Source organism: Camelus dromedarius, chromosome 30 (genome assembly GCF_036321535.1).
Source record: "Camelus dromedarius isolate mCamDro1 chromosome 30, mCamDro1.pat, whole genome shotgun sequence".
NCBI classification, from domain to species: Eukaryota; Metazoa; Chordata; class Mammalia; order Artiodactyla; family Camelidae; genus Camelus; species Camelus dromedarius.
This window is the reverse complement of record NC_087465.1, coordinates 5,775,154-5,801,979: the sequence shown is the minus strand read 5'-3', so window position 1 is coordinate 5,801,979 and position 26,826 is coordinate 5,775,154. Positions and strand designations below refer to the sequence as shown.

At 44.3% G+C, this 26,826-nt stretch overlaps 1 protein-coding gene across 1 annotated transcript in view; it reads left to right on the top strand.

Annotated features, from left to right (window-relative positions):
• Window positions 1-670: 670 nt before the first annotated feature.
• CA8 (carbonic anhydrase 8) overlaps window positions 671-26,826 on the top strand; it is a 76,876-nt gene continuing 50,720 nt past the window's right edge. Inside the window, exons 1-3 of the mRNA XM_031441585.2 lie at window positions 671-892; window positions 2,032-2,223; window positions 13,914-14,038. Coding sequence (XP_031297445.1) covers window positions 793-892; window positions 2,032-2,223; window positions 13,914-14,038 — 417 coding nt within the window. The 5' untranslated portion in view covers window positions 671-792. The remainder of the gene's footprint in view (window positions 893-2,031; window positions 2,224-13,913; window positions 14,039-26,826) is intronic.

Here is a 26,826-nt window from a genome sequence, read left to right as displayed (position 1 = left end):
CGTTCAATAATAAATATTCGGAGCGGGAAACTTTTTTGTTTTGTTACGGGGTCTCCCAGCCCTCTCTGTTCGCTTATCCGCTGCAGTTCATCTTTCTCCTCCCCGACCCCTTTCTTTCTTTGTGGTATTTTCCGGAGGAAGGATGCGATAACTAAGGGTAAGAAGCCGCTGACCGAGGCCCTGCGTCCAGGGGTCCTAAGGGCGGACCCTGGGGCTCTGGAAGGAAGGCGCGGGGGAGCGGGAGCAGCTGGTGAGCGAGAGCGGGTGGGGAGGCGACCCGGCGGTTAGGGCGGTGCCGTGTGTGTGTGTGTGTGTGTGTGTGTGTGTGTGTGTGTGTGTGTGTGTGTGTGTGTGTGTGTGTGTGTCTGTGTGTGTGTCTGTGTGTGTGTGTGTGTGTGTGCGTGCGCGTAGTGGGGGGCGGTTCGGCCCGGATCCCCGGGGCCTCAGACGGCCGTGCACCCCGGCCCCGAGCCCGAGGCAGGGGGCGGTCCCTCCCGAGTCCGCCCCGCCCCTGCCCAGCCCGGCCCGGCCCGGCGGGCTTATAACTCGCCCGCTCGCGCTCCCGGGGCCGCGGCTCCTCTCGCGCTGCAGCCGGACTCGCGCCCCACTCCCCGCGCCGGCCGCCCGAGGACCCCGCGCCCAGCGCCCGGCCGCGCGCTCCCCGCCCGCCTCGCCCTCCGCCTCCCGCGCTCACACTCGTCCCCGCGCGCTCACACTCGCGCACACACGCGCGCTCACACTCGCGGCCCGGAGCGCTCGCCCCGCCGAGGCGCGGGCACCGCCGGCCTCCCCATGGCTGACCTGAGCTTCATCGAAGATTCTGTCGCCTTCCCGGAGAAGGAGGAGGACGACGAGGAAGAGGAGGAGGGAGTGGAGTGGGGCTACGAGGAAGGTAACCGGGCCGCGCGTCGCGGCGTCGGGGGGCTGGCACCGCCGCGGCGCGTCTTCCCCACGTGGGTCTCCGCGGCTCTCCCGCAGCCCTGGCCGCTCGGGGGCAACAGGCGCTCGGGGAGACCGGGCGTGCCCGGCGCCTGCCTTCGCGTCCGGGAGCCTGGCCTTCCTGCCGGGCAGCGGCTGGCACCTGCCGCCATCCGGAGGGCGAGCCTGAAGGCTCAGGCGGTGACATTTCTGTCTTGCGAGTAGCTCAGACGAGCATCGTCGCACGGTACTGAACACCGTGAGGACACAGCGTTAGTGAAACTTAGTTTCTTGCTTGCTCAGAGGACCCTGCAGGGAGAAAGTGTCTCAGCCACGACTCTGCGGGAAGGATGCTGCCGCCGCTCCACTCTCTCTAAACTAGTCCTCAGTTTCCAGCCGAATCGGTGGGCCTGGCGAGAAGGGGGCTGAGCTTTTAATAAAAAGTTTAGTTTCCTTGAGGTATCCTTGAAGATTTAGGACTGCTAACAGCGCTGACTACTGGCGCTGATGTTGACTACGTACGCTGAAACAAATGTAGAGTTTATAAATTTTATTATAAAAATATGGAAATTATATTATGTGTATGTGCACGGTATATAGATACGTGTGTACGTGCATATGCACACTTCAAAATACTGTCTTTGCTTTTCTGATAAGAAGTGTTTATTCACTAGCAGCAGATTTATGCGTTTTGGCTCTCACCAAGCGTGCTGAGAGTTACAGGAATCTCCCAGGTACTGCACATAATTGAACTAATGAGCAGAGGAAATTTTTGTGGTATCATTTTTTTTCCTGATCACTTAAAGATGACCTAAATTTCCTAGACCCATAGATTACTACATCTGTGTGGACAAGTAGAATATTTTGTTAGTCTGGGACTTTGAATGTGGTGTTTGATAACAGTAGATCATTCAAAATATGAATGCAAAATATGTGAATGCAAAAATTCACACACATTATTATTACTACATTGTATCTGTAAAGAGGTGGTAGCCATCACCTTCTTAATAATGGCAAGGATCATAAACAGTGTTTAAGCTAGCTTTCCCATGCTAAATTCTGCTGTAACTTATTTTTTAAATCTGTTCTAAATTTGCTTCGTTTTGTCCTCAGGTGTTGAGTGGGGCTTGGTGTTTCCCGATGCTAACGGGGAGTACCAGTCTCCCATTAACTTGAACTCACGAGAAGCCAGATACGACCCCTCTCTGCTGGAAGTCCGCCTCTCCCCGAATTACGTGGTCTGCCGGGACTGCGAGGTCACCAACGATGGACATACCATTCAGGTTATCCTGAAGTCGAAATCAGGTACTTGAGATGTTTTTATGCACTCCTGTAAACTAGAAGTCATCATGGAGCTGGTTAGCCTGTATGACCTTAAAGATAGAGCTATCTTAACTCTGTTGGCAGGATACCTTTATATACTACAAAATGCATTTTGGGGAATTGTTTTCTGAAACATTTTTGAAAAGAGGAAAGCATGAAATGACGAAGGTGTCAGTTTGGTTGTTGTATGTTGTATGGTGTTACTGGTACAACCTTAGTTGGTCAAATCGCAACTGTGTGGAATTTGAGGAAAAGTATATGCAGGTGCACCAACCTGCATTTTATCCTAAATTGTTGATTAGCTTAAATCATTTAGATAATTATAATTCTCTATCTTACTGCTTTATGCAACTAAAGCTTAGGATTTATTGACATAATATGGCATTCAACAGAGACTTTTCAAATTAATTTTCTCTACTATATTTATACAACAAGAATTTTACTAATAGCAGTCAAAGACATCCGTTAAACTCAACAAAAGATTTAGATGGCAAACAAAGCTCTTAATTTTATGTGTTTTTAACTCCCCTCCTCCCATCTAAACTTGTTTGAGATGGATCTGAAATGTTTTTTAGAAAAGCTCTTGGCAATTACCAAGGAAAGTGGTTTTTGGCTTAAATGTAGTGGAGGAGAAAGCAGAATATTTTAAAGTGAGCATTAGCATCATACTTTTCATAGTGAATAATAACTGTATTTCCCCCTTGGGAAGGATTTAAAATTAGAGTGTGTTGAAATACTAGGAGGTGCTTAATAAACAGAGACTGACTGTACTCAAATTAATTCTGAATCAATAAATTTAGTATTTCAAGCCATAAAACCTTTGAATTTATTATTAGAAAGGGAAGGTATTGATATCCAACTATGGATGCTTAATTTGTTGTGAATGTTCCTGAGCTTGGATTTAGAATCCATGAGATATAGATTCATGTAGTCTTCCCTGCCATCCCAAGTTCAAAGACTGGGCATCACCCAAAACAGAATCTAGGTGTTATATGGATGTGGCCAAAGAGACAGCTTCAGATGTACATTTGAACTTCAGATTTTTTTTTTGTCAGGGGGGTTATCTATGATGGGACATTATGCATTATTTTTAAATGTGTAGGAAAATTATTGAATGCTGACTGTTCTGATATATAAAAAACATTTTAAGGTAATATTGGTATTACATTTTAAGGTGTATTAACATGTTGGCATGCCTTTGTACTTCTGGAAATAAACATGTGTCTGTGCAACAAACACACATTTCACATCAGGCACCAAGGTGACTGAGTGTTGGTTTTATACACATGGATAAGATGGTTCTTGAGGATTCATATAAGTGAAACCAGAGACTTTCAAAGTGTCAGGGTAAATAGGACGTGGTTAGTGTCACAGTATTACAGGAGTGTAGAGGGGTGACTGAGGACCAGTGCTGTCAATTAAGGCAGTGTGTCTCCTTTCCTACTCGAAGATCAGATTTGCTTGCTCAAACTGAGTTTACCATTTTCTCCCCAGTACCTTCTCAGATGTTTACAATTTTCCTTCGTCCCCTACCTCACCCCAAAATAGAGATGATCAAGCAACGTTTCAGCCCTTACACCACAGTGTCCCCCCTGGACCACCACGGAGGAGCTGTCTGTGTTTCTCTCTGGGTCTAATTTGACGCACACAATCTAGTCCCCTTACTCCTGCCTCCTTGGAGACCTTGCTCCTTCAGATGCCCCGTCTTCTTTCTGCCACTAGACTCATTTCTTCTCCATTGTTTCGTCTCTTTTAATATTTCTCCGAATTAAAAAAAAATGTAACGAAAATACCATGTCTGGACTAGTTTGTTTATTTGTTTTCTAACATATACAAGCTTTTCAAAGGAATGATCTGCAAGCCCCAGACACTCTGGGCTTTTCATCTATTTAATTTAAGCTTTCATTTATTTAATTCAAGCTTTGTCTGTATCAAAATAGGATGTAAACTTAAAATAGTTGACCGGTACTGTAATTCTGGCTGCACGCCACCCCTCCCCACCTCGAACTGTTTGCCCTGGCGACAACCACTTTCGACTCCTACCTGTTTCTCTTACTGCCTCATCCACATTTCTTAATAACACATTTATACTGACGTGCTTTGGATGGAAGACGAGGCTAGTCCTTTTATGACTCTTCCCCATCATGGTTTTGCCCCCCCACCCCATGTCCTTGTCTGCTTAAATTACAGTTGTCATTTAAATTAACTCAGTGTTTTTTAATTATAAATGTGCAACTGTTCTTTCCAGCTGAGACTATATTCTGTTTCCTTGATTGAATAATGAGGGGTTTCTCCCCCCTGGGGTTAGTGTATTTTTGTTTATTTGGTGTTTTGTTTATGATTTCATTTCCAAACTCTCTGATGGTTGGCTGGCAGATCTTCTCCCAGGAGATTCAGAAAGCCCTCTGAAGTCCTTCCGTCCTTCCTCTCTCTGAGGCCTCCCTTCCCTTCTTCTGCCCCATGTGGACGGCCAGCTCCTTGGACCTCGAGCCTAGGAAGTTCCTTGGCTTGTCTCCGTGTCCAGTCCCGTGTTTCCTGGATGCTGTGACATCGTCTTTCGAGGTTGTTCCCTCATTTCAGGGAGTTTCTTGGTTTATTCCCTTCTGCAGTTCATCTTCCAGTAACTTTCTGAAAAGAAGGTATCTCTGTGTTGGGTACTTGGTGGCCGCATTCAATCAAGACAGGTGTGTGTTTCATTTCTTAGAACTTTTCTTATATTAATTCATTGTTAAGTTTTCTTTTCTCTTTGTTTCATAACATCTATTTATCTTTTGGTCTTTTTCTTCTACTTTCTGGTAGCTTTTCTTAATTTCGATTTTTCTTTCTCTTAAACTTTTAATTTCTGCTCTTACATTTGTAATTTTCTAAAAAATTGTGTTTATTCTATGAGTCAAGAAAGACTTTAAAAAAAAAAACAAACAGCTACCAGTATTTATTTCCTAATTACAGGATCTTTCTCCATTCTTTCCTGCATTGCTCTTTCCCTGTTCCCTGTATGTCCCTATTTATTAGGGATCCTTTTTCTGTTTGTTTTGGTCTGTCTCTTTTAGGTTGGAGGTCTTCTTAGATGCCCAGCGATCTTTGGCTCTTTGGTCATATGTAGGAATGGGTCTGAAAGTCAGATCAGCGGTTCTGTGCACACGGGCAGGGACTGAGGTCTGGGGAACGTCACAGTGACGTGACAATGTAGGACCAGGTTGTGTGGCTGGAGGAGTCTTTGTGGGCATGTCGGCTTCTCTGGGGGAGAAGGTGTGGTGGCTCCCACCTGGCTGTCCTGCTTTCTGGTTGTTGACCACAAGCAGAGGAGTGTAACCAGGGGGGCACATGAGCCTCCACTGACATTCACCGTCGCCTCAAGTCCAAGTTTACACTGGAGTTCACTCCTGGTGGTGTACTTTCCATGGGCTTGAACAGATGGATAATGACGTGTATCCACCATTGCAATTTCATACAGAACAATTTCTCTGCCCTCAAAACCCTCGTGCTCCTCCTTGTGTCCCCGCCCCTCCCCACCCCTTGGCGATCGCTAATCTTACCGCCGTCTTCTTAGTTTTGCCTTTTTCAGAGTGTCATATATTTGGAGTCACACATTTCATAGTCTTTCACTCGGCTTCTTTCACTTGCTGATAATGCATTTAAGTTTCCTTGGATGCTGTTTTTTTTTAAAATAAAAAATTCATAGAATAAGCACAATTCTTTTTTGATTGTTTGGCTTCGTTTATGTTAAAAAATAATACAGAATTACCAAAAAGAGTTACAAGAGTTGTAGCCTAATTTGAGCGCTTATACGTATGAAAGTAAAGCTTTTAACATAATCCTAAGGCTATAGTTCCCGTATGCAGTAACCTCACCCGGGATTTTCAGTTTGAGTGTGTCACGGGTGCGAGTCAGGCAAGCCGCCTGCTGAAAGTTCCCAGACCAAGGTCACCGACGATCTTCCCATCCCACAAGCAGAGGACCACTTTAAAATTCTTAAAATGCTTCAATTCTGCTGCGTCTGCTGGAAGTTTTGGAAGCTCTTTCTCCCGTTGGTCTCTGGGACACGCACTTCTTGCTGTCTCTTCCTAATTTTGGCTGCCCTTTCTCTGCCACTTCTCCATTCTCTGTTATCCTTCAATGATGGAATTCCTCGAAGTTTCTTCCTCAGCCCCCTTCTCTTCTTGTGACCCAGTCGCCCTAGAAGCGGCTCACTCGTATGGACTGTATGCGGCTTTGTTCGCTGTTCTGATTTCTAGTCAGGGAGCAGATGAGTTCAGGAAAGGGCCTGAATCTTAGATTCACCTAGTGGGATGGGCCCCTAGGCCTGCCCGTCTAGCCTCGCATCTCAGACCCTCTGGCAGGTGGCTGGGTGGCCTCAGGTTGAACAGCTCAGGAAAGGAAATCTATTCCTCACTGAGGAAATCCACTTTGCTCTTGAGTAATTCTCCAAATCGAGAAGTTCTGTGATTGCCCTCATTGTGTCTTCTTTCTGGACTGCCACAGAACACATGCGATTGTACTTTCACGTGTCATTCTTTAAAATACTGACCACCACCGTCATATCATGGAGCTACCATTTTTCCTTCCTGACATAGTTCCTTCAACCACTCCTCACGCGAGAGTCCTTCATTAATACCCGTTTATGAATCATTTACTACAGGAATTACAAATTCACTTGTCTCTGAGAGCCAGGTAAGGTATTATAAATGAAGGCAAGCAGGAGAGCAAAACTCGTAAATAGCTACTGACCCTCTGCTTTATCTGCAGTGTTGGAAGGCAGTAGGGACTGGTGGGGTCTGTGGGAAATCAGCAAACTGCAGAGAGCACGCCTTGTTTGCCAGATGTCGAGTCTGTCTGGAGAGGCTGGAGCTGTGGACCTGTGAACCACACACACACATTCCCTGCGCTTTTCTGGCCTGCAGGGCACAGTTGGCAATCTTCGTTTTGCTTTATGTGAAGTGTTCCATACTTGGGATCAAGTTGATATGAATCAGACCCAAAGCCAGCCCTCAGGGAGGTTACAAGGATAGGTGGTGAGAGACAGGCATACAGGGAGGGATTATTTGGGACTGAAATTATTAGGGAAGGATTTGCGGAGGAAGTAGCATTTGCAGTGATTGTTGAAGGGGGACTCGCATGTGGACTGGGAAGACTGGGATGTGTGGAAAGAGAGGACAGTAGATGAAAAAGATGAGGCTGCGGGAAGGTCTGGAGAGCGGATGAGGAAATGCAAATTCTTCAGTATATCTGGAAGGAGAGATTCATTCACGTTGAATGGGGTTAATAGATAATATAGTGGAGAAGCTGTGTGAAGGCAAATTCACCAGGGATCTTAAATTAGGTCTAAAGAGTATAACCCTTTTCTTGGTTGTTCTGTAGGATAAAGTCATAATTAGCATGTTGTTTTAGGAAAATTAACCTGGCCACACTGAGTAAGACGGGATCTGGGAGAGACTGGGAGCGTCTGAAGGTTGTTGTAAGAGATTCAGTTGCCCAGAGCTGCCGCTGCTGTGTGCCGGAGGTGCTGGAAGGAAGGGGGCCCAAGAGCTTTCTGGGAAGCCGCCTGCCGACCTCAGTGATCGCTTGTGTGGAACGGGAAGCAGGGCCTCGCCGGGGTGGAGCCCCTGTGGCTGGGCCACAGTCTGGAGCCTGTCACCCTCCTTCAGCCTGTGCTGTGACAGTTCAAGGTGGCACAGTTCCCCCCTCAGGTGGAGCTGAGCCCGGCATCACATTCCGGGCGTGACCCGGCCAGACTCTTGGTCCTGCCATCTCCCTGAGGAGGGACAGCCTTATTAAAGCTGCCACATGTGTCATTTAATTTCTCCCTAGGATCCACGAATCGCTGTCCCCTGGGAATATTAGCATTTTTAGCAAACACGGACAAATTAAAACCGAATATACTTAAGTGGTGTAAGAAGCAGCTTAAGTATAAAAATTTAATTGCAGATTTCTAGCCCGAGTGGTTTTATACTTAAGTTGTGAAAAAGGTGTCAGGCTGCCCAGGTTTACGCAGTAGAATGTCATTCTGTCTGAAAACAAGTGGTGCGTGACCACTTTTTTTCATGCACCATTGGTATCGGAGAAATTGCAAATTAAGGTAGGTCATTTGTGCCCTGCAGTGCAACTTCTTATAGAAACTTTAACTGGAAAGACTTACTTCTGGGTCTTTGATAATTCTCAATATTAAATTTAGAGTAGATTATTATTATTATTATTATTAATCATACTTTTTCCCCCAAATAGGACAATTTTTTAACATTTTTTATTGAGTTATAATCATTTTACAATGTTGTGCCAAATTCTAGTGAAGAGCACAATTTTTCAATTATACATGAACTGTCACACTTTTTTCTCTGTGAGCTACCATAAGATCTTGTATATATTTCCCTGTGCTATACAGTATAATCTTGTTTATCTATTCTACATTTTGAAATCCCAATCTGAAAATAGGACAGTTTTTTATGGTATATCCTAGGCAAACTTGCTGATTGAAAGATGAAGTCGTCAAAAAATATCTTAAAGTTATTTTCACTTATGAAGAGGCTCTATATTCTTTATATGAAACATCAGGGTTGAATTTCTTTATGATTACATTTATTATTAGCTAATTTTGGGGGACTAGAATTACCTGGACAGCTGCCCTCACCTGCTGACTTTGCTCATGCAGACCCAGTTTAACTGGCCCCCTCTCCCTACTGTGGATCCCACCGTTGCACGGTATACAAGCCGATGATATTTATTCTTTAATATGAGGTAAAGCTGTGGGTTAAAAGCTCAGGACTATAAAAAATGTTGATTATTGCTTTCAAGACTTCAGATGTTAAAAAAGAACTAATACTATTTTTGCAATGTTTTATGAATAAATTTGGGATAACTTAAAAGTTAAAGTGAGATTATAAAATCTTTGAATCTTAAAAAAAAGAAAAAGATGGGGGGAAGATATAGCTCAGTGGTAGAGTGCATGCTTAGTGTACACGAGGTCCCAGATTCAATCCCCAGTGCCTCCATTTAAATAAATAAATAAATAAACCTAATTATCCCCTCCTCCAACATTAAAAATAACTAAAAAGAAAAAAAAAAATGTTTGAACCTTTTGCAAATGAACCTTGGAGGCCCCTGATCCTCTGGGGACCATTGGCGTTGGTCTCCCTGCGTGCTGGGGTCGTGGCTCCAGCGGGCTGTGTCTCCCGGCCTCACCGTCTTTACCTGGCTGTCACATAACTTTTGAAATGGTTAGGCTGCCCTTTGCTGGTCCACCATCCAGGCAGGCCTGGGAGTAATATTTTAAAATGCAAAAATATTAGTTTCCTGCTTAAAAGCTATCGATGGTTCCCCCCATGATAAATTACAGCCCCTCAGCGTGGGCCACAATCCTCTTCTGACCTTCAGATCCTTTGGCCCTGGGCTGGCGGACTCCTCCAACTGTGCTCTCGTGGGACGCACTCAGGCGGGTTCACATCTCCGAGCCTTTCTCAGCCTCTTCTCTCCGCTCGGCATGCACTGTCTCCCTTCTTCCCTTAGCCTTCTCTTCAAGACTCTGCGTAGCCGTCACCTCCCCCGGAAAGTCTTCCCTGACTTTCTGATGCCCCCTTGGCTTTGGCTCAGCCCCTGCGGGGGCCCCTCCGAGTGCCTGGTGCACTTTCCCTCACCGGCTCTGATGCAGTCAGTCCCTGCTGTTACATCTAGTTCCTTAAGCACTGAGATCCCCCCGCCAGCCCGGAGATTATGTCCTGCTCTTTATGCACTCAGTGGTCCACCCGGGCTGGGCGTGGAGCCCATCTCAACACGTATGTGTTGAACACCAATGGAACGAGGAGGAATAAGCTTTTGAACTATCTGGCAAATCTGTTTTCAGCAAAAGATGATAGAAGCTTGGATAGATCTAGATAAATGTATATACATCACGTCTTTAAGGGATTCTCAAATTTTGCAGTAGCTTCTGAAAGGGGCTCTTTTATGTCTATAAACAGTGGCCAGGCCTGTCAAAGGCAAGGCGTGAAGGAAAACGGAGGTGGGAGTAATGACACCGGTTCAAACTGTATTCTTTTCACGAGTTCGTCCTTCTGAGGAAATGCAGCCTGTCATCAGTGTGAGTTTCATGTTGTCTCATTGTAATTTTATTGGACATAATGACATCACAACCAATAAACCTGCCACATAGTGATAAGAGATCACTCAGAAAAATTTGAGTGATATTCGTAAGTGCAGGAAAAGTGTTCCCCTTTTGGTGTGACTAGTTTTCCTATGGAAAAAGTAAGTGGTGAAAAGGGAGGAAAATGCCTTAAGAGGATGTTGCCAAATGGGTAAAACAGAGCTGCTCTTTATTTGTGGTCTGTAAACACGGTCATTCCTGGGGGATGAGCAGGAAATGCTTTTACCTGGCACCTCATAAAATTCTGCATTCAGGCTTTTGTCGTTCTTGACGGCTTTGCACAGCCGTGCGATCTTAGGGGGCTTATCTTTGGGTTGTTCATCTGCAGCAAAAGTGAGGAGCCCCAGAGCTGATTCCTGGCTGGAAGCTGCCCCTTTGTCACCTCCCTGGGGACGGGACCTGGGCAAAATGCTCCCCTCCTTTGCATTCACGTTCAACCCAACAGAACGTTAAGACCCTGAGATTATGGTTTCATGATAATTTCATTGAACGCAATGACGTCACAGCCATCAAAACTGCCATGTAGTGACCAAATATCACAGCAAAAATGTGATCTTCATAAATGTATAAATTGACATTTCATCCCAACAGAATGTAAGTTCCAGGGGCCTGTGAATTCTGTCTGCTTTGTCAAAATCAGTGTTATCTTAAGCACTGAAGATGGTGCTGGGTATAATGTAGGTGATCACAAAATATTTGTTGAAATATTTTTTGAGGGAACCCCTGCGGGGCTAGAATTTCTCCCTAACAAGACATAGATCTGCGCAGCTTGAATTTCCAGGGCATTTAAAATGTCAGCTGTGTTCCCAAGTTTTAAGCTAAAGGAATATTGGGCATTGGTCAGGCGGGGGGTGAGTTTGAAGCATGGGTCTCTTTTTGGTCCCTGAAATCACTGCCAGGATCCTCTTCATCTCTTTCTGTAAGAAAATACTGGTGGATGCTCTGTAACAGTTTCAGAAATTATGTGTGTGTACCTGATGAAAATGTTTTGGGGAAATACTTCTTTTTTTTAATACTCTTTCCCATCTCACGTGGGCTTCAGTCTACAATACACCCCTTTCTTTTTCCTTAGCCGAGTGTAGCTATGCCTCCTCCAAGACGATTTTCTGCTTTCTCTTAAAAGTGGAGTGTGACTGATCCCCCCCTCCCCCCCGCCTCCCGCTCCCCGCCGGGCCTCAGGCCAGTTTGTAGCTGCACAGGTGAGGGTGTGTTCCCCCTTCTGATGCTGCAGGCTGGGGAGCAGCAGGTCCGAGACTTCTAAGAAGCCTTTCCCATTTGTTCTTTTTGGTTGAGAGGTGGAGTTCACAGCGGGGAGGCTCTAGGCCTCCTTCCCAGTTTTTCTTAAGACCAAGTTTGGACCCAGCCAAGGGCAAGGAAGCAGTGTTGGGGTTCTTCGGAAGCTGTGGCACCCTGGTTGAGATAAAAACACCCTACTCCTTTGTTAATCCACGGCAGGGTGCTCAGTGAAGAAGGTGCAGTGAGCCTGCATCGCGGTTCTGGATATCAGTAATCCCTTTTAATCCACGTATTGAAATCTTATTTTTGGATTGTTCTAGGAAATAGGATGAGAGGTAATACTCAAGGAGGGGACTGCAGTTTAGAAATCTAGGCTTAAAGAACTCACCATTTTCTGGTTTGTGCTCGCAGGTTCTGAAAGCTGGGGTTCCCTGGCCCTGTCTCACTGTGGGATGTGGGTCACAAGACTCGAGTTCCAGACTCCTGGACAGGCTAGCTGGGGGACCGGGGCGAGTCACACCCCGCCGCTCTCGGCCGTGTTTTCTCCCCTGTCTATGGGGATGATGACACTGACCCCTCCGAGTCATGGCGAAACGTAAAATAAGACCAAGGACGAGGAAGACATTAAAAGTGTGCGTGCCACCGTGGCATCTTAAAGGCCAGGCACCTCGCTTCTCTTCCCCCCGCATGTGAGGTCTGAGCCCTTGAAAAATTAAAATAGCTTTTGCCACTGATGCTGTTTTTCTTCCTCAGTTGAACTGGAGGAAGGCTTGGCACTGAATCTGGGGGGACCTTTTAGCAAGGACTCGATGCTGTTCATGTGGGCGAGGACCTCACTGTTCCGTCTCTTTCTGTCTTTGTTTCCCTTTGCTCTTCTTCCTAATTGGTGCCGTCCAGCTGCGGGATAGGAACCTTGCTGTAAACAGCCTTGAATTCTTTGGGGGACGAGTTATCAGATGAAGAACCAACCAAATAAGTAAATATGGCTGCGCCAGCCCTGTTTCTTCTCCTCTGAGTTTAGAGTAAGGATGGCCCACAAGGCTGCTCCTCCAGGCGGCACTCACCTTGGCCTCCATTGCTGCCTTCACGACTACAGCCTGAGTGTGAACACCTGCCTCTTTCAAAGGGATCCCTTCGACGGGGTGTGAACTTGGTCAGCTCCTTGACTGACAAGAACCAATAATCCTTAGTTGATACCATTTAGAATGAACAGTTTTTATAAGAAAAATGCAAATAACCTTTGTGTTGAAATTGGCCACATGTAATAAACTTTATTTCACATTTCTCTGTACGACATCAGGGTGTGTTTAACTAATGAAAGTGTTCTGTTGCTTCAAGACAGGTTCTTTTTCTAAATTCTTTTTTTTGAGGGGGAGGAGGTAATTAGGTTCATTTGTTTATTTATTATTGCTAATTATTATAATTAATTATACTATTTATTTAATAATTATTAATATATTTAAAAATTAAGTATTATAACTAATAAGCTTTATTTATTTATTTATTATTGCTATTTTTTTTTAATGGAGGTACTGGGGACCTTGTGCACACTAAGCGTGCGCTCTACCACTGAGCTATACACCCTCTCTCTGACAGGTTCTTAAACAGATGCATTTTTCACCATCCTTCAGCGTGCCCTTGTTTGGGACACAGGTTACATCCAGAAACGAGACTTAGAGACAAGGCCGCATGGAACTAAATTTAATATTTTAGGTATTGTGAATATTTTATGACAATTTTGTGTAGTCAATATTTGTGATACGGGATGATGGATTGCTTTTTTAAAAATGTGTTTTCATTGTTGAAAAATCAAGGTGGCTTCATAATAATTCTCTTCATGGACAGTTTTGTCAGTGGATACCTGCTCTCTAGATTGAAAGCCTGCTCGTATAAATGGATTATCTGTAAGCAAGGTTTAACTTGCTGACAGGCCTCGAGCACATTAGTGGTCAGTCTGAGACCCAGAGCGCCGTCTTGTCCCCCGATCAGTGCTGAGTGTAACTCTCAGGGCGTGTGGCTACTGCCCTGACCTGTTGACTTTCTCTGCACCTGTGCCTAAAATGCTCACGAGGTTAACGTCTATGTTTCATCGCCAAGTGTTGCAGAGTCCCGGAACTTCTGCTGTATCCAGGTGACAGGACAGATTCGCTGCCCAGTTGTAACACCCTTCTCATTTTGGCTTATGGATTTAATCTGTAGAGCATGTGAGACCTTGTGGCTGAAAAAAAAGTTCTCAATGTTTATAAAGCTGTGCTGGTGAATGTGTTTGAGATATGATTAAACAGACTTTGTTTTCTTTTTCCAGTTCTGTCAGGAGGCCCATTACCTCAAGGGCATGAGTTCGAGCTGTATGAGGTTAGATTTCACTGGGGAAGAGAAAACCAGCGTGGCTCGGAGCACACAGTTAACTTCAAAGCTTTCCCCATGGAGGTAAGAGGAGCAAATCAGTTTGCAAAACGCTTGTTGTTCATGCAGAGTATTCAGTGATTTCCAGAAAACGATTTACTTTGGAAGTAGATGTATGGCTCTTGAATTTCATCGACTTATAGTAAAATTAAAAAGTGCTCAATGACCTGTAAGCTTGGGGCAGCAACTGAAGCTTCCCATCAGCCTTAGTGGGGCTGGAGAACGCACATGGGCTGTTGGCCACAAAGGTACTTTACGTTTAATATTAAATTTCATTCTGTTATTATTACTGTTAAAATTCTGCAGTCTGCAAATTCAGGAGGTCACTTTTGTAGATGCTATGAACAGAGGATAAGCTGAAAACAAATAACTTTTGGAGAAACTTCATGAGTAACTAAAAGAACTAGTTTAGCTCTGATTAAAACTGGTAAGTTGGTTTTATTCATACTAAGCAATGAGAGAGAGAGAGACGGAGACAGAGAGATTTTTAGAGTCATTCTTTCGTCTGAAGAATCCCCTCCCCCACTCGTCTTCTTAGTCAACTCCTGCTCTTTCTTCAGTATCTGGTTGAGGTATCATTTCTCCCACAGGACTTACTTCTGAGTTCCTTCCATAAGCAGAACTAATTTCCCCTCTTCTGTGCTCCGAGCACACTTGATAGATTGCTGCAGTGAAATTGACTGTGTAGATTGTAACCTTTAGTGTTTAAAGAGTCCTTCTCTCTGATTGTGGGCTCCTGGTATGGATGGAAGTGTTGGTGACCACTCCCCTTCCCCTGAATTCATATGTTGAAACTCCCCCATGTGAGGGTACTAGGAGGCGGAGCTTTTGGGAGGTGAAGGGGATTCGATGAGCTCATGAGGGTGGGGCCCTCACGGATGGAATTAGCGCCCTCGAGAGGCTCCAGAGAGGGCTCATGTCTCCCTGCTCTCTGCTGTGAGGACACAAGAAGACCGCTGCCTGTAAGCCAGGAGTGGGTGCCCTCACCAGACACCAGAGCTGCCAGCACCTCGATCTTGGACTTCCCAGCCTCCAGAACTGGGAGAGATAAACTCTGTTGTTTAAGCCACACAGTCTGGTAATTTGTTCTGGCAGCCTGAGCTGATGGGAGAGCACCTGGAGCAAACGTCTCCCTCTCCTCATGACACCCAGTGTTTAGTCTGGTGCTGGGTGCATCAGAGACAACCCGTGTTGGTGAAATTGAGAGGATGTCTCTGTTGGTCCAGGCCTTGTTCATATTTCTTTCTATGAGGACCTGCATTTCTCTCCAGGAAACAGTCCGTCAGAGGCAGGTAACAGTATATTTTCGGGGCTGCCGAAATGCCAGTCTTCCTTCTCCGTCGTTTCCAACTGCACAGACTTGAGTACAGAATTGCTCAGGGCCAGATACCACATCCAGAGCTGCGTCATTGCCTGGAACTCACGACTCTATAGTTTTTATAAATGATGCACGTACTCGACAGGATGACATTGGAGAAAGTATGTCTCAATGTTACTTTAAAACTAATTAACAAATTTCTTTTGAAAGCTCAAAATATCCCTGCACGAAAAAAAAAAAACTCAAGTCTTAAAAGTGAAGTATGGATTGTTTTAAGGATGGAGGGGAATAAAAACACAATTGCAGTTCGTGAAAGAGTATATGAGGTCTGTGATGGTGAGAGAGGCAGAGAAGGCAGCTTCTTTAAGGTCTTGATGGGCAAGGCTGGGCCTTCGGATGTTACCTTCCAGGGGCTCTTTTCTCAGTCCTGCTGACATCCACTCATCGCTGTGCCTGCAAACAGTTCTGCCCTGTCTCTGTGTCAGCTCCGGCTGCTGCCCTGTCCCCACCCAACGTGAGAAGGAAGAGTTCACAGCAGAACATATCGAAGAGGAGAGAGGACACGAAACAATCCAAAATGACGGAACTGCTGGAGGGCTGGAGGGCGGAGGAGGGGCAGGAGGGCCCCTGACTGTCAGAGCCTCAGCCCCGCCCTCTTCTTTGAGTTTGAGAAGCTGCTTGCTCTCAACCGATCCTCAGAGACATGCTCTGGTCATCAGACATTTAAGGAGGCGTGGGAATAGTTGGACAGACAGCAGCTTCTGCATGGGGACTCCGTGGACTTGCTTGTGACATGGAACTTACAGCCTCAGGAAGTTTCATCAGATGAGGTGCGTCGGTGATGTGTGCTCGTTGCTCTGAAGCTGCATAGAGCTTCTGGACCGCATGTTCAGACTGGTCCTGCTACTTGGTGAAGTTTTAACTGCCCCGGTCCGTGAAGCACAGGTAATGGTTTGTGCTGAGTGGAGATTAAATTCTAGTAGTGAGGCTTTATTTCTGCAGAAATAGTTATATTTCGGATAATGAAATTACAGCCTCAATTTTTCCAAAATAGGCGATGAATGGTATTTAAATTCTTTGTTATCCCAGGTCATCTCTGATCCAGTCCTAGAGAAAATCCTCCTTTCAGTTGAGTCGTCTGACGTTTGTTTAGCGCTGTATCCTGTAGAGTGCGTAAGTGCTGTGGGTGTGCGGAGTTAGAGGGAGATACCTGTGGGCCAGGTGCTTTTGGTTTGTTTGTGTGTTTTGTTTTGTTTCAGTGGAGGCTGTGAACACTGAGCTGGGTTTGAAGGAGGAGAGGGCTGACCCGGTGCTGAGGGGAGAGGGGGACTCCACGTGGAATAGCCCAGGAGGCAATGAGATGGCTAACGCGGAGACAGGTGGATAGCTTGCCACCATCCCCCGTCCTGAGCTGCCGTCAAGGACCACCTGGGACACAAGACCGGGGGTGGATTGAATGGACCGTGTGGTCCCACCCACGCTGCCGAGTGCTCACCAGGGTCTGGAGAGGAAGCAGTGAGTTCAGGGTCCCCCCTTAGGACGTGGCAGAGGGCACGCGAGACCTGTCAGCTGACTTCTGCTCTGTGGAGTGCTGCTTTTTCACCTTCTAAAGCCAGTTCTTACTAGGAAAGTCAGCTCCAGTTTGAGATTTTTATTTGCAGCAGTAGGTAATACTTTGGATTGGGGTTGCCTCGTGGGAAAAAAAAAGGGACTCTCACCATGAAAAGGAGCTAAGACTGACGCTAAAAGAAAGAACCTCAAATCTGAGTGTTCACTTTTCGGGGAAGCTTTATCATTTTGACCAGAAAAAGGAATCTAAATATAAGGATTCTTATCATTTGGTATCCTGGAGTCTTCTACAGGACTAGCAGATTATGCCTTGTGGGTAAGCACCTGGAGGCATTAGAACCTTGGGCTGTGGCCCCTTCAGTGGTCATAATTGCGGGAACTCTCTTTCACATCTGGGTAAAGAAAAATAAGAATGACTTTCCCGTTCCCTGGATTCTCACGAACGCTTGCATTTTTATTCCATGAAAATCACAGCTCCTGCTTTGATTCGGTATATTTATTTATTTTTTCACTTCTTAAAATGTATTTAGTGCAGAAACCTCACAGCTTACTAAACAGAAAATAAATTACAGTGTTGAACAAACAGAAATGTTCTTTGAGCTGTACCACACGATGTGGCAATCCGCGGTTTCCACTTAGAAGCAGAATTGTATGAAGCCAACTTGACCTTTGAGTAGTTACTTTGAACCTACCTTCAATTTTATGTTTGTATTTCTTATAGTACATTATTCATCGTCGTTGTCTAAAGGTGTACGAGAGGTTTCTTGGCAAAATAGCTGATTTTACTGTGTAAGGCAAACTTGTGCAAAATGAAAAATTCGTCCCTATCAGTGAATCTGATGTATAATTAATTTATAGGTGGTTATAGATTTGCTGCATTTGGAAAATATTTTACATTGGGTTCTAACAGGTTTGAATTCTACAGTAAAATACATCTCCTTTTCCAATTAAAAAATAGACTGATTTAAATATGTAGTTTGTAACCAAACTGTCATCTTTCACTGTTTTCCATCCATCCTTCCCTTTGTGAAAATACCCTGAAGGGAAACCAGAAGTTTTCGTTTGTTTGTTTCTGCAAATAGGCAATGTAGAGAATATAAATAGAGGAAAAAGTTTGAAGTCTTTTTTTTTTTTTTTCTTTATAACCTCTTCTCCCTTCCTTTAATTGTGGTCTTTTCTGTGTAGAGAAATTCCTTTAGCATTTGTTGTAAAGCTGGTTTGGTAGGACTGAATTCTTTTAGCTTTGGCCTGTCTGCAAAGCTTTTGATTTCTACATCAAATTTGATCGAGAGCCTTGCTGGGTAGAGTGTTCTGGGTTGTAGGTTTTTCCTTTTCGTCACTTTAAAGGTATGCCCCTCCCTTCTGGTCTGCAGAGCTTCTGCTGAAGAATCAGTGGATGGTCTTATGGGAGTTCCCTTGTGTGTTATTTGTCACTGTCCTCTTGTTGCTTTTGATAGTCTCTCTTTATCTTTAATTCTTGTCATTTTAATGATAATATGTTTAGGTGTGTTTGTCTTAGGGTTAATCTTGTAAGGGACTTTCTGCTTCCTGGACTTAGGTGACTGCTTCCTTTCCCAAGTTAGGGAAGTTTTCAGCTATTATCTCTTCAAGTATTTCCTCAGGCCCTTTCTCTCTCTCTTCTCCTTCTGGGACCCCTCCTTTAGGTAAGCACATTGTCTTCTACAAGTCTAGTCCATGTGACATTTCCTGGTCATTTTTCCTGACACATCTCTTTATAATTGCTCTGTATGCGGTTGTAGTAGAATTTAGATCATCAGCTTATTCTGTAGTGAAGATCCAGTAAATATTTCCTGTGTGAGATAACTGACTAACAGTGTGATAAAACTTCTAACTGAATAGAAGGATGTTAAGAGATTTTTAACTTCATAAGATACTCGCCAGTATAAAAATGATATACATCTTTCTGGTTCTTTTTGTTTGTTTTTTTTTTTATATTTTCGGATTTAAGAGTGATGGGTTAAAGTGGCAGAGTGACATTAGTGAGATAATTTTGCCCTGGCCACTGCTTTGCTGTGCTTGAACACATTTTTTTCGTTTAGCTTCTTAGGGCTACACACAACCGAAACTCACCGTGGAATCCTAGAACAATGTGCCATGAATCCTGTGGGAAACCTGACTTTTTGGTGCTGTGGTTCCCCGGGTGGCAGCCGGCCCTGGTGATGTAGGTTATCAGTCAGGCAGGGCTACATTCTGGTCCCTGTTTCCCGTGGTGTCTCCTGTCCGATTTCTGTGTGGTTGTTTAACCTCAATTCCTTCATTAGGACGTAAGGATAATACAGTTGTACCTGCCCTTATGAAACATAGAGAGAGGCTGTAAAAATTAATGGCATAATATTAGCAGCACCATTCACTAAGTACAGTGGTAGAAAATATTGTTATTATTTACAAAATCTGGTATTCACTTAAAGTGTTTTCATGAAGCATTTTAAGGGCCATCGTTAGCTGTATTGAAGGCAAAGGTTGTAACTTGGGACAATACAGTTGGTTTGTATTTTTTTAGAAGCCTTGAATTTAGTAGAAAAAAGAAATTCAAATTTTAAACTGTTGGATATAAACATTAAGTATAGAAGGAAGACATCTGTAGTTGTGAGATCTGACAAATGAAAGATGGACTTTTTTTTTGTTTAATCAATTAATGTTTTTACTTGGAAACCCTAAGACAAGTACATTCTCTAAGCCCAGCTTCATGAATCACTTAGAGCTCTGGATGAGAGAGTTTATTCCGCGGAACCAATTTATTTGGCTTCAGAGTTAGTGTAGTTCCCATGAATATTCCTTGGTGGGTGTGCAAATCAAGTTCTCTGAGGAGAGCCCATGAAGAGATCGCTTCTCTGCAGCCTGAGCTCTGAACAAATAGGAAATTGGCATCATTTGAGTTACCAGATAAAGGAGAACATTGTGGAGAAAGGACACTGGAGACAGAGCTTAGTGTGAGAGGAGAAAGGGTCGGCCCGCTCGGTTATAGGCAGGGGGTGGGGGGAGGGGGAGGGTTGGTGGAGAGGAGACTCGTTCCCGGTTGGGTGCATTAGCCTGCTCTCTGGGGGTAGCTTAAATTTCAAAAGAGGAATAAAAAGGAGAGAGGAGTTAGCTGAAGGAGTGGAGAGGAAGGCCAGCTTGTTTAGGGAAAATCCCTTTTTATGGGAACAAGGAACAGGGAAGAGGCATTTCCTGTTAATAAGACTAACTCTTCCAAGGTCTCCCACGGAGCCTTTAAAATCATGCAGCACGTGACACAGGAGCCCAGCCACGTGGGATCAGTGAGGGAAGTCCTGCTTCCTTTCACTGCAGGTTTGTTCATTCAGCTGTCTGGGACCACGTCCCCTTTGCAGCTTGCAGCTCCGTTTCACCTAAGATAGTCACACACTGTTCCGTTTTTTGGAAGGGTCTGGGGCTCGGAGTGAGCGAGCATTTTGAAACATGCGGAGGATTTTTTTCTTTCTAATTTACTTGGGTGTTTTTTTTGCCCATTTCACCATCTCAGCTTGGACCAGTTCTTTAATCCAAAGACACAACTAAGGGCAGTTTATGAATGTTTCACTTTTCAAAACTTGTGACCTGGGATCAGGGCTTAAATCATGAATCCTATTCCGCATTCAGGTTGTACGACATTGGAAATATTTTGCCATAATTTTTAAACACAAATATCACTTACTCACCTTGTTACGGAGAACAAATGTTACAGATTTTTATCAGTGGGCATTGTTCCTAATTAACTTACCAGCCCTGACATGCTCTAACTGTGTTCCCAGTCTTGCTGCTGTCGACTAAAAAAAATGCACAACTTAAAAGCTGAGAATTTTACAGTGGTCTTTCTGAGGACGTCAAGGCTGGGAAGCAGCTTCTCAGAGCGTTTTGAGGGGCTGACTGCTCCAAAGAGGTGAGAGGGGAACCAGGATGTATAGGAGTTCTTGCTGCAAAGACCAGGTAGTTGGAACATCAAAAGATTTCTGTGAATTAAAGAAAACCAGATATCTCAAGTTAAGAAATTCAGCGCTTTTCTGTGGATGGGAAGGTGCAAGGGTCTGGGCTCATTGCAGTCCTTCCTTTGATCTGCACCTGAGCTCTCTAGGGCCTGTCCTGTTCTTTCCCATCCTGAGTCCCCTCAGGGGGCACCGTTGGGGGCGGCTGCAGTGGCTTGGCGGCTGCAGTGGCTTGATGGCTGCAGCGTCCTTTGCTTATTGATACGGCAGACAACATTTTTCATTCACACTATGTTCTAATCTAGAGCTTGACTGTATTAGAGAGCTTGACTATGCTGGCTCAGTGGCTTGGGTCACGGTGCGATAAAGGCGATAGTAATGTGTGCCACCTTTTCCTCAGCTGAGCTCAGTGGGCTGTTTTATAGCTCTTTCTTCTCCAGAGTCCGTTTTTCCCCATGAGCAAGTGAAAAGAAAGATATTGCTAAATTTTGAGGCTGTTAGGAAGGCAAGATGGTGGAGGCGTATAAACCATTCAGTTAGCCAACGTTTGTTAAGTGCCTGCATTTAAGGCCAAGCTCTGTGGGAAATACGAAAGGTAAGAAGACGCCCTTTGTTTTAATGATTCTATCGTCTGGTTGGAAGAGGGAGAATTAAGATAGAAACCTGTGAAAAGATACCAGTTGAGGGGTTACATAACAGTGGTAAAACAGTTCACAAAGCCCGGAGGAAGCAGCCCCTGTGTGTTTGCCGCTGTGGTTGGTGCTGACGTAGGACCATAAATGAGAAGTAATCCAGGTCTGGAAGAAGTTCACGTTCTTCAGCAGGGTGTGGCCTTTTACAAATGGCTGTTATATGTGAAAATACCCGTAAGGGATGAAATATAAAGGGGGACACATATCATGGGATAGTGGATTTCTGCTGGGCTCAGAGAAAACTGGCGAGAGGTGGATTTTGGGGCCGGACTTTAATGACTGGGTAGGAGTTTGCTGGATAAAAATGTTATGGGTGGGAAAAGAAGAGGTGGCTGTGAAAGATGTAGCACAGGACCTGGAGATTGGGCTTGGTGAGTGGTTAAAAATGGCCAGTATGATGCTGAGAAATGGAACTTGAGTAATTGAAATAGTGGTGGGACAATTAATAGGAAGATAAAAAAGGGAGTCAGAAAGTGAGGGACCATGGTGGGGAGAAGCTAATCAACCGGGAGTAAGAAATGATACTATTTTGTGTCACTTTACCCTGCTGGTACCCATGATGCTTTCCATTCCAGCACACTTTCAAATTAGGGAAAGAACAATAGGAGTTGGGGGTCGTGGTCCTTTGAAAAGTTGTGAAGGTGCCCTTTGCTGCGGGTAGCGGGGAGAGAAAACTGGTGCTTTTTTAAACCTTATGTGATTGAGTCTTCATTAGAGCTCATCTTTCTCTACATGACACAAGAGTGAATTAAACTAAAGATGACTAGATTTTAGTGCTTATTTATCGTTAGCTGGAGTTGCTTTGTGTTCTCAAGGGAGAATAATTTTTTGGCTTTGTGATTTTCATTCCATCTCTTTAGTCTAAAAGAATCTGAATTTATTGACCGTCACAGGGTAATGTGTGCTTTGCCTGGGTTTTCTAGGCAGAACTCAGAAGAAGCTCTCCACTTTGGTGTTGATCTTCTTTACTGATGTATCCATTTCAACCTGGCTCTGGGTGAATGGGTCAATATCAGGACTCACGGTGTCTTTTCTTCATCTAATGTCATGGGATACCAGTGGCAACTTTCATTTGGTCTCCTGTTACCGCCGCTTATGGGTGTCACAGGAGTGTGTAATGCTCCCGAGTAAGCCTAGTCATGCAGTGCTTCACCAGGGGACGTTATATTCCTGACCCTAGGGAGTGGTTATTTTACCCCCTTAGTTTAATTTATTCCGATTGTAGCTATAATAATAGCATCTGTTGTCTTTATCCACATCAATAATTAATCCATTCTTGAAACTTAACTATACTTGTTCCCCTTAATAAGAGAGACTCTGGGAACAGCAACTGACAACAGCACCACGTAGCAACTCCCGGAGCACAGACATCAAGAAAAAGCCCCTCCAGGAGGGGTAAATTAGGGGCTGGGGATTAACAGACACAGTGCTGTACATAAAATAGATAAACAACAAGGACCTGCTGTAGAGCACAAGGAACTATATTCAATTTGTTATAATAACATAAAATGGAAAAGAACCTGAAGAGAAAATACAGATTTGTAGTCATATGTATAACTGAACTGCTTTGCTGTACACCTGAAACTAACATTGTAAATCAACTCCACTTCAATGAAAAATTTTTTTTAATAAGGGGAAGGTTTGCAAAACTGGGCCGAAGACATAGATAGGAAAGTAGGAAAGCCTGTGCGGGTCCTTAATAATAAACTAATGAAATCTACTGCTTATTATTCAGAAATATTAATGGGAGTAGAAGAGATTTAGAATTTGATTTATACTTCTAAAATCCCCTTAGCTGATACGTTTTATGCTCATTGATAATTGGTTTACATTCTTCACATCTTTATTTTTCAGGGTCTTATAAAATGATGAAAACGCCTCTTAGAATATTTCTGGGCAAAGCTCTCTATCAGAGCAAAAAACTCAATCCACTTTTGTCTGTTCTTCGGTATAACTTTATTTTTAAGAACTATGACATTTTTGTCTATCAGAAGCCCAGATTTGGGTTGTAGTGACAATTTTGTTTATTAAGTTATTTAGGCTATGCATAATCTGAAAAATTTGATGTAAGTGACCAACGGAGTGCTTTTGCTCAGCGTCCTGCAGTTCTTTTAAGGGTGTGCCTTGGTTTCAGGGAAGACATGGGAGACATGGCTGAGAAATAAAGAAGTTTACCTCTCCAATCACGAGAAGTCCCGAAGAGCAGGTCCAGGGTTCCAGAGTTGTTCCAGCTGCTCAGCCATGTTTCCAAAGGCCAGGTTTTTTCTGTTTTTCTGCCATTTCAGCATTTTGGCTCTTTCTCTTTTGATTTTTTTCTCTCATGGTTGCAAAATGGCTGTATCACCTGTAAGCATCAAATCCTCACAAATTAATGGTTAAAGGTCGTAAGAGGAGGAACTTTATCCTCTTGCAGGTAGTGAGATATAATTTACAAAATTCACCCATTTAAAGTGTACAGGCCAATGGCTTGTACGGCGTTTTGCAAGTCACCATGTTCTAATTTTAGGCCATTATCATCACCCCAAAAAGAAAGTCACTCCCTGTCCCCTCTCGCCTAGGCAACCACTGATCTGCTTTCTGTGTGTAGATTTTCCTATTTTGGACATTTCATATAAATGGAATCATGCAATATGCCGTCTGTTCTGACTGCCTTCTTTCACTGAGCATACTTCCATCCAAGGTTTATTCATCCATGTCGTAACCTGTGTCCATACTTCATTACTTCTGATTACTGGAGAGTATTCCACTGCACGGATATACCACATTTTGTTTATCCATTCACCAATTGATCGACACTTGGTTTGTCGCCATTTTTTGGCTATTAATGAATAACGTGGTCATGAACATTTGCATACAAGTTTTTGTGTGGATGTATGTTTTCATTTCTCTTGGGTATATACCTTGGTGTGGAATTGCGGGGTCATATGGTAAACCTTTGTTTGACATTTTGGAAATCGCTAATTTGTTTTCCAAACTGCCTACACCATTTAATGACCCCACCGGCAGTGTATTATGAGGGTTCCAGGTTTTCCGTATCCTGCCCAACACTTGTTACTGCTTGCGTTTTTGATTTTGATTGAAGGTTAATCCTGATCTTGCCTTTTGAGGCCATAGGTAGGTTTTGCCTGTTTGGGGCTTTTACGTACATGGAGGCACGCTGCTGCGTGCTACTGCGTTCTTTTGTGTCCAGCTCTTTTTTTGTTCCAGCATTACATTTAGAGATGCATCCACACTGTGGTGTGTACTTTTGGTTTGCTTGCTTTCATGCATGGCATTTCATTGTGTGAATTTTCCGTGGTAGTTTTTCTAACGTTGATCGAAGCTTGGGCTGTGTTCAGATCTGATCTGTTAGAAGAGAGCTTCTGTGACTCTTCTAGCCTTTTGGTGCACGTGCACGTCGACTTGCAGCCTGAGTTACAGGATGGGCGTAGTTCAGTTCCAGTGGGTACTGCTGGGCAGCTAACCAAAGTGGCTGCAGTAACCTACATGCTCACCAGGGTTTGAATCTCTTTTTCGGAACCAGCAAACGTTTCCCTAGAAGTCTCCTCCCACCCCCTGCCCTCCAGCAGAATTCCCTCGTGTAGCATTGGCTAGAATTTGTGCATGCAAGTTCCTGAAATAGTCATCTCAAGGGAAGAGAAAAGGGTGTAATTGTTTTAGCTTAATCAAGATTCACTTCCTGGAGCTGAGGAGGGATCTGGCCTTCCCCAGATCACTTGGCCTCTTGCTGTGTAAATGCAGGTGGGTTTCTGTTTGCCTGGGGGAAGGGGGTAGGGAATGGATGGTGAGTGTTAAGTCAGCTGTGTCTCCAGAGAGAAGGAACAGCCAGTTAAACCAATTAGATGCTTATCTGAAAAAGTGACTTTCTGCTCCACAAGATACTTCTTCTGGAATTATTGTGAAAATTTTCCAGGTCTTTTAGTTTCAGCTAAATATAGTAAGTGCTCAGTAAATATTTTTTGCAGTGATTATGTTTTTTTCATTTTTATTTATAGTTTTATAACATTGTATTTTCATAAGGCCTGCCATTATACACTGAATGTCCACCTTGGTACAGTATGTCCAGTCCTTACATCCTCACGCGGCTCTCCGTCACGGTGCCTTACTGAAAACGTGCTCTGAGGTCCTCGCTTCCAACTATCAAGTTTTCCCATTTTCCCAGAGAAACATGTTTTTATTAAACTCTTTATCCTGTTAAAGGCTTAACAGCAAATTAATTGAAAATACCTGGTACCATGTTATATAAAAGCAAAGGTAATAAAACAACTGTGTACCTCTATAATAATTTTATTCATTTTTTTTTTAACAGAGGTACTGTGGATTGAACCCAGGACATCGTGTGTGCTAGGCATGCACTCTACCACTGAGCTACACCCTCCCCACTTATAATAGTTTCAGATAGCAACATTATCTTCTGAGCTGTGTTACTTTAGAGCAAGGCAGGCTTCTGCTTTTCTAAGGGGCCTGTCTCAGTGAGTACATCCACACACGAAGGTAGGGTTTAGTTCATTAATGTATTTCATCTCTTTAAAGCACGTGTGCCATCTGTAATAAAAACTTTTAGAAAACAGCCATTTTGTTCCTATCATTTGAATTTACGTAGGTTTTTGGCGAATGGTTTGGATGGCCAGGATGATAAAGGCTTTGAGTAGTGGGGCAGATGTCCTAGTTAGACGACCACGACTGCACAAACTGGAGAGTCGGAGGGGTGAGGGGTGTCGTAAAGGGGAGGCTCCAGCCACTTCTGGAGAGGTGGGCCGGGATCCGGCACAAGCAGAGTCCTCATTCCCTGATATCTGCCCTCTGGATGCTTAAAGCACGTCATTTTTTTTTTTTCCCATATTCTTCTTTTTTTTTGAAGGCCCAGCATTTTATCGTTTTTTGGGGGGAGGTAGTGATTATGCTTTTATTTATTTATTATTACTTTTTAATGGAGGCCCTGGGGCTGGAGCCCAGGACTGTGTGCATGCTGCGCACACGCTCCACCACTGAGCTCTGCCCGCCCCCCGGGCGCTGCGTCCTTGATCATGAGACGTTTCGGGTTATGTGCAGCGTGAGACCGCCTGGTTTTGGAAATGCTCTCCCCCTCTGTCAGCGCGAGCTGGACAGCGTTGCCGTGCACGGCCCTGTAAATGTAGGTGAAGTTTCCTGTCTGAATTGTGCTCTTTCTGGCTCACACCCATTGATATCTTTCCTGTTCCTAGCTGGCCTTTTTTTCACCCGGGCTGTTTGGGGACAAGCGCAATCAAGGAAATTGATTCTTTACCTTATCACAGCACTGAAAAGAAACTT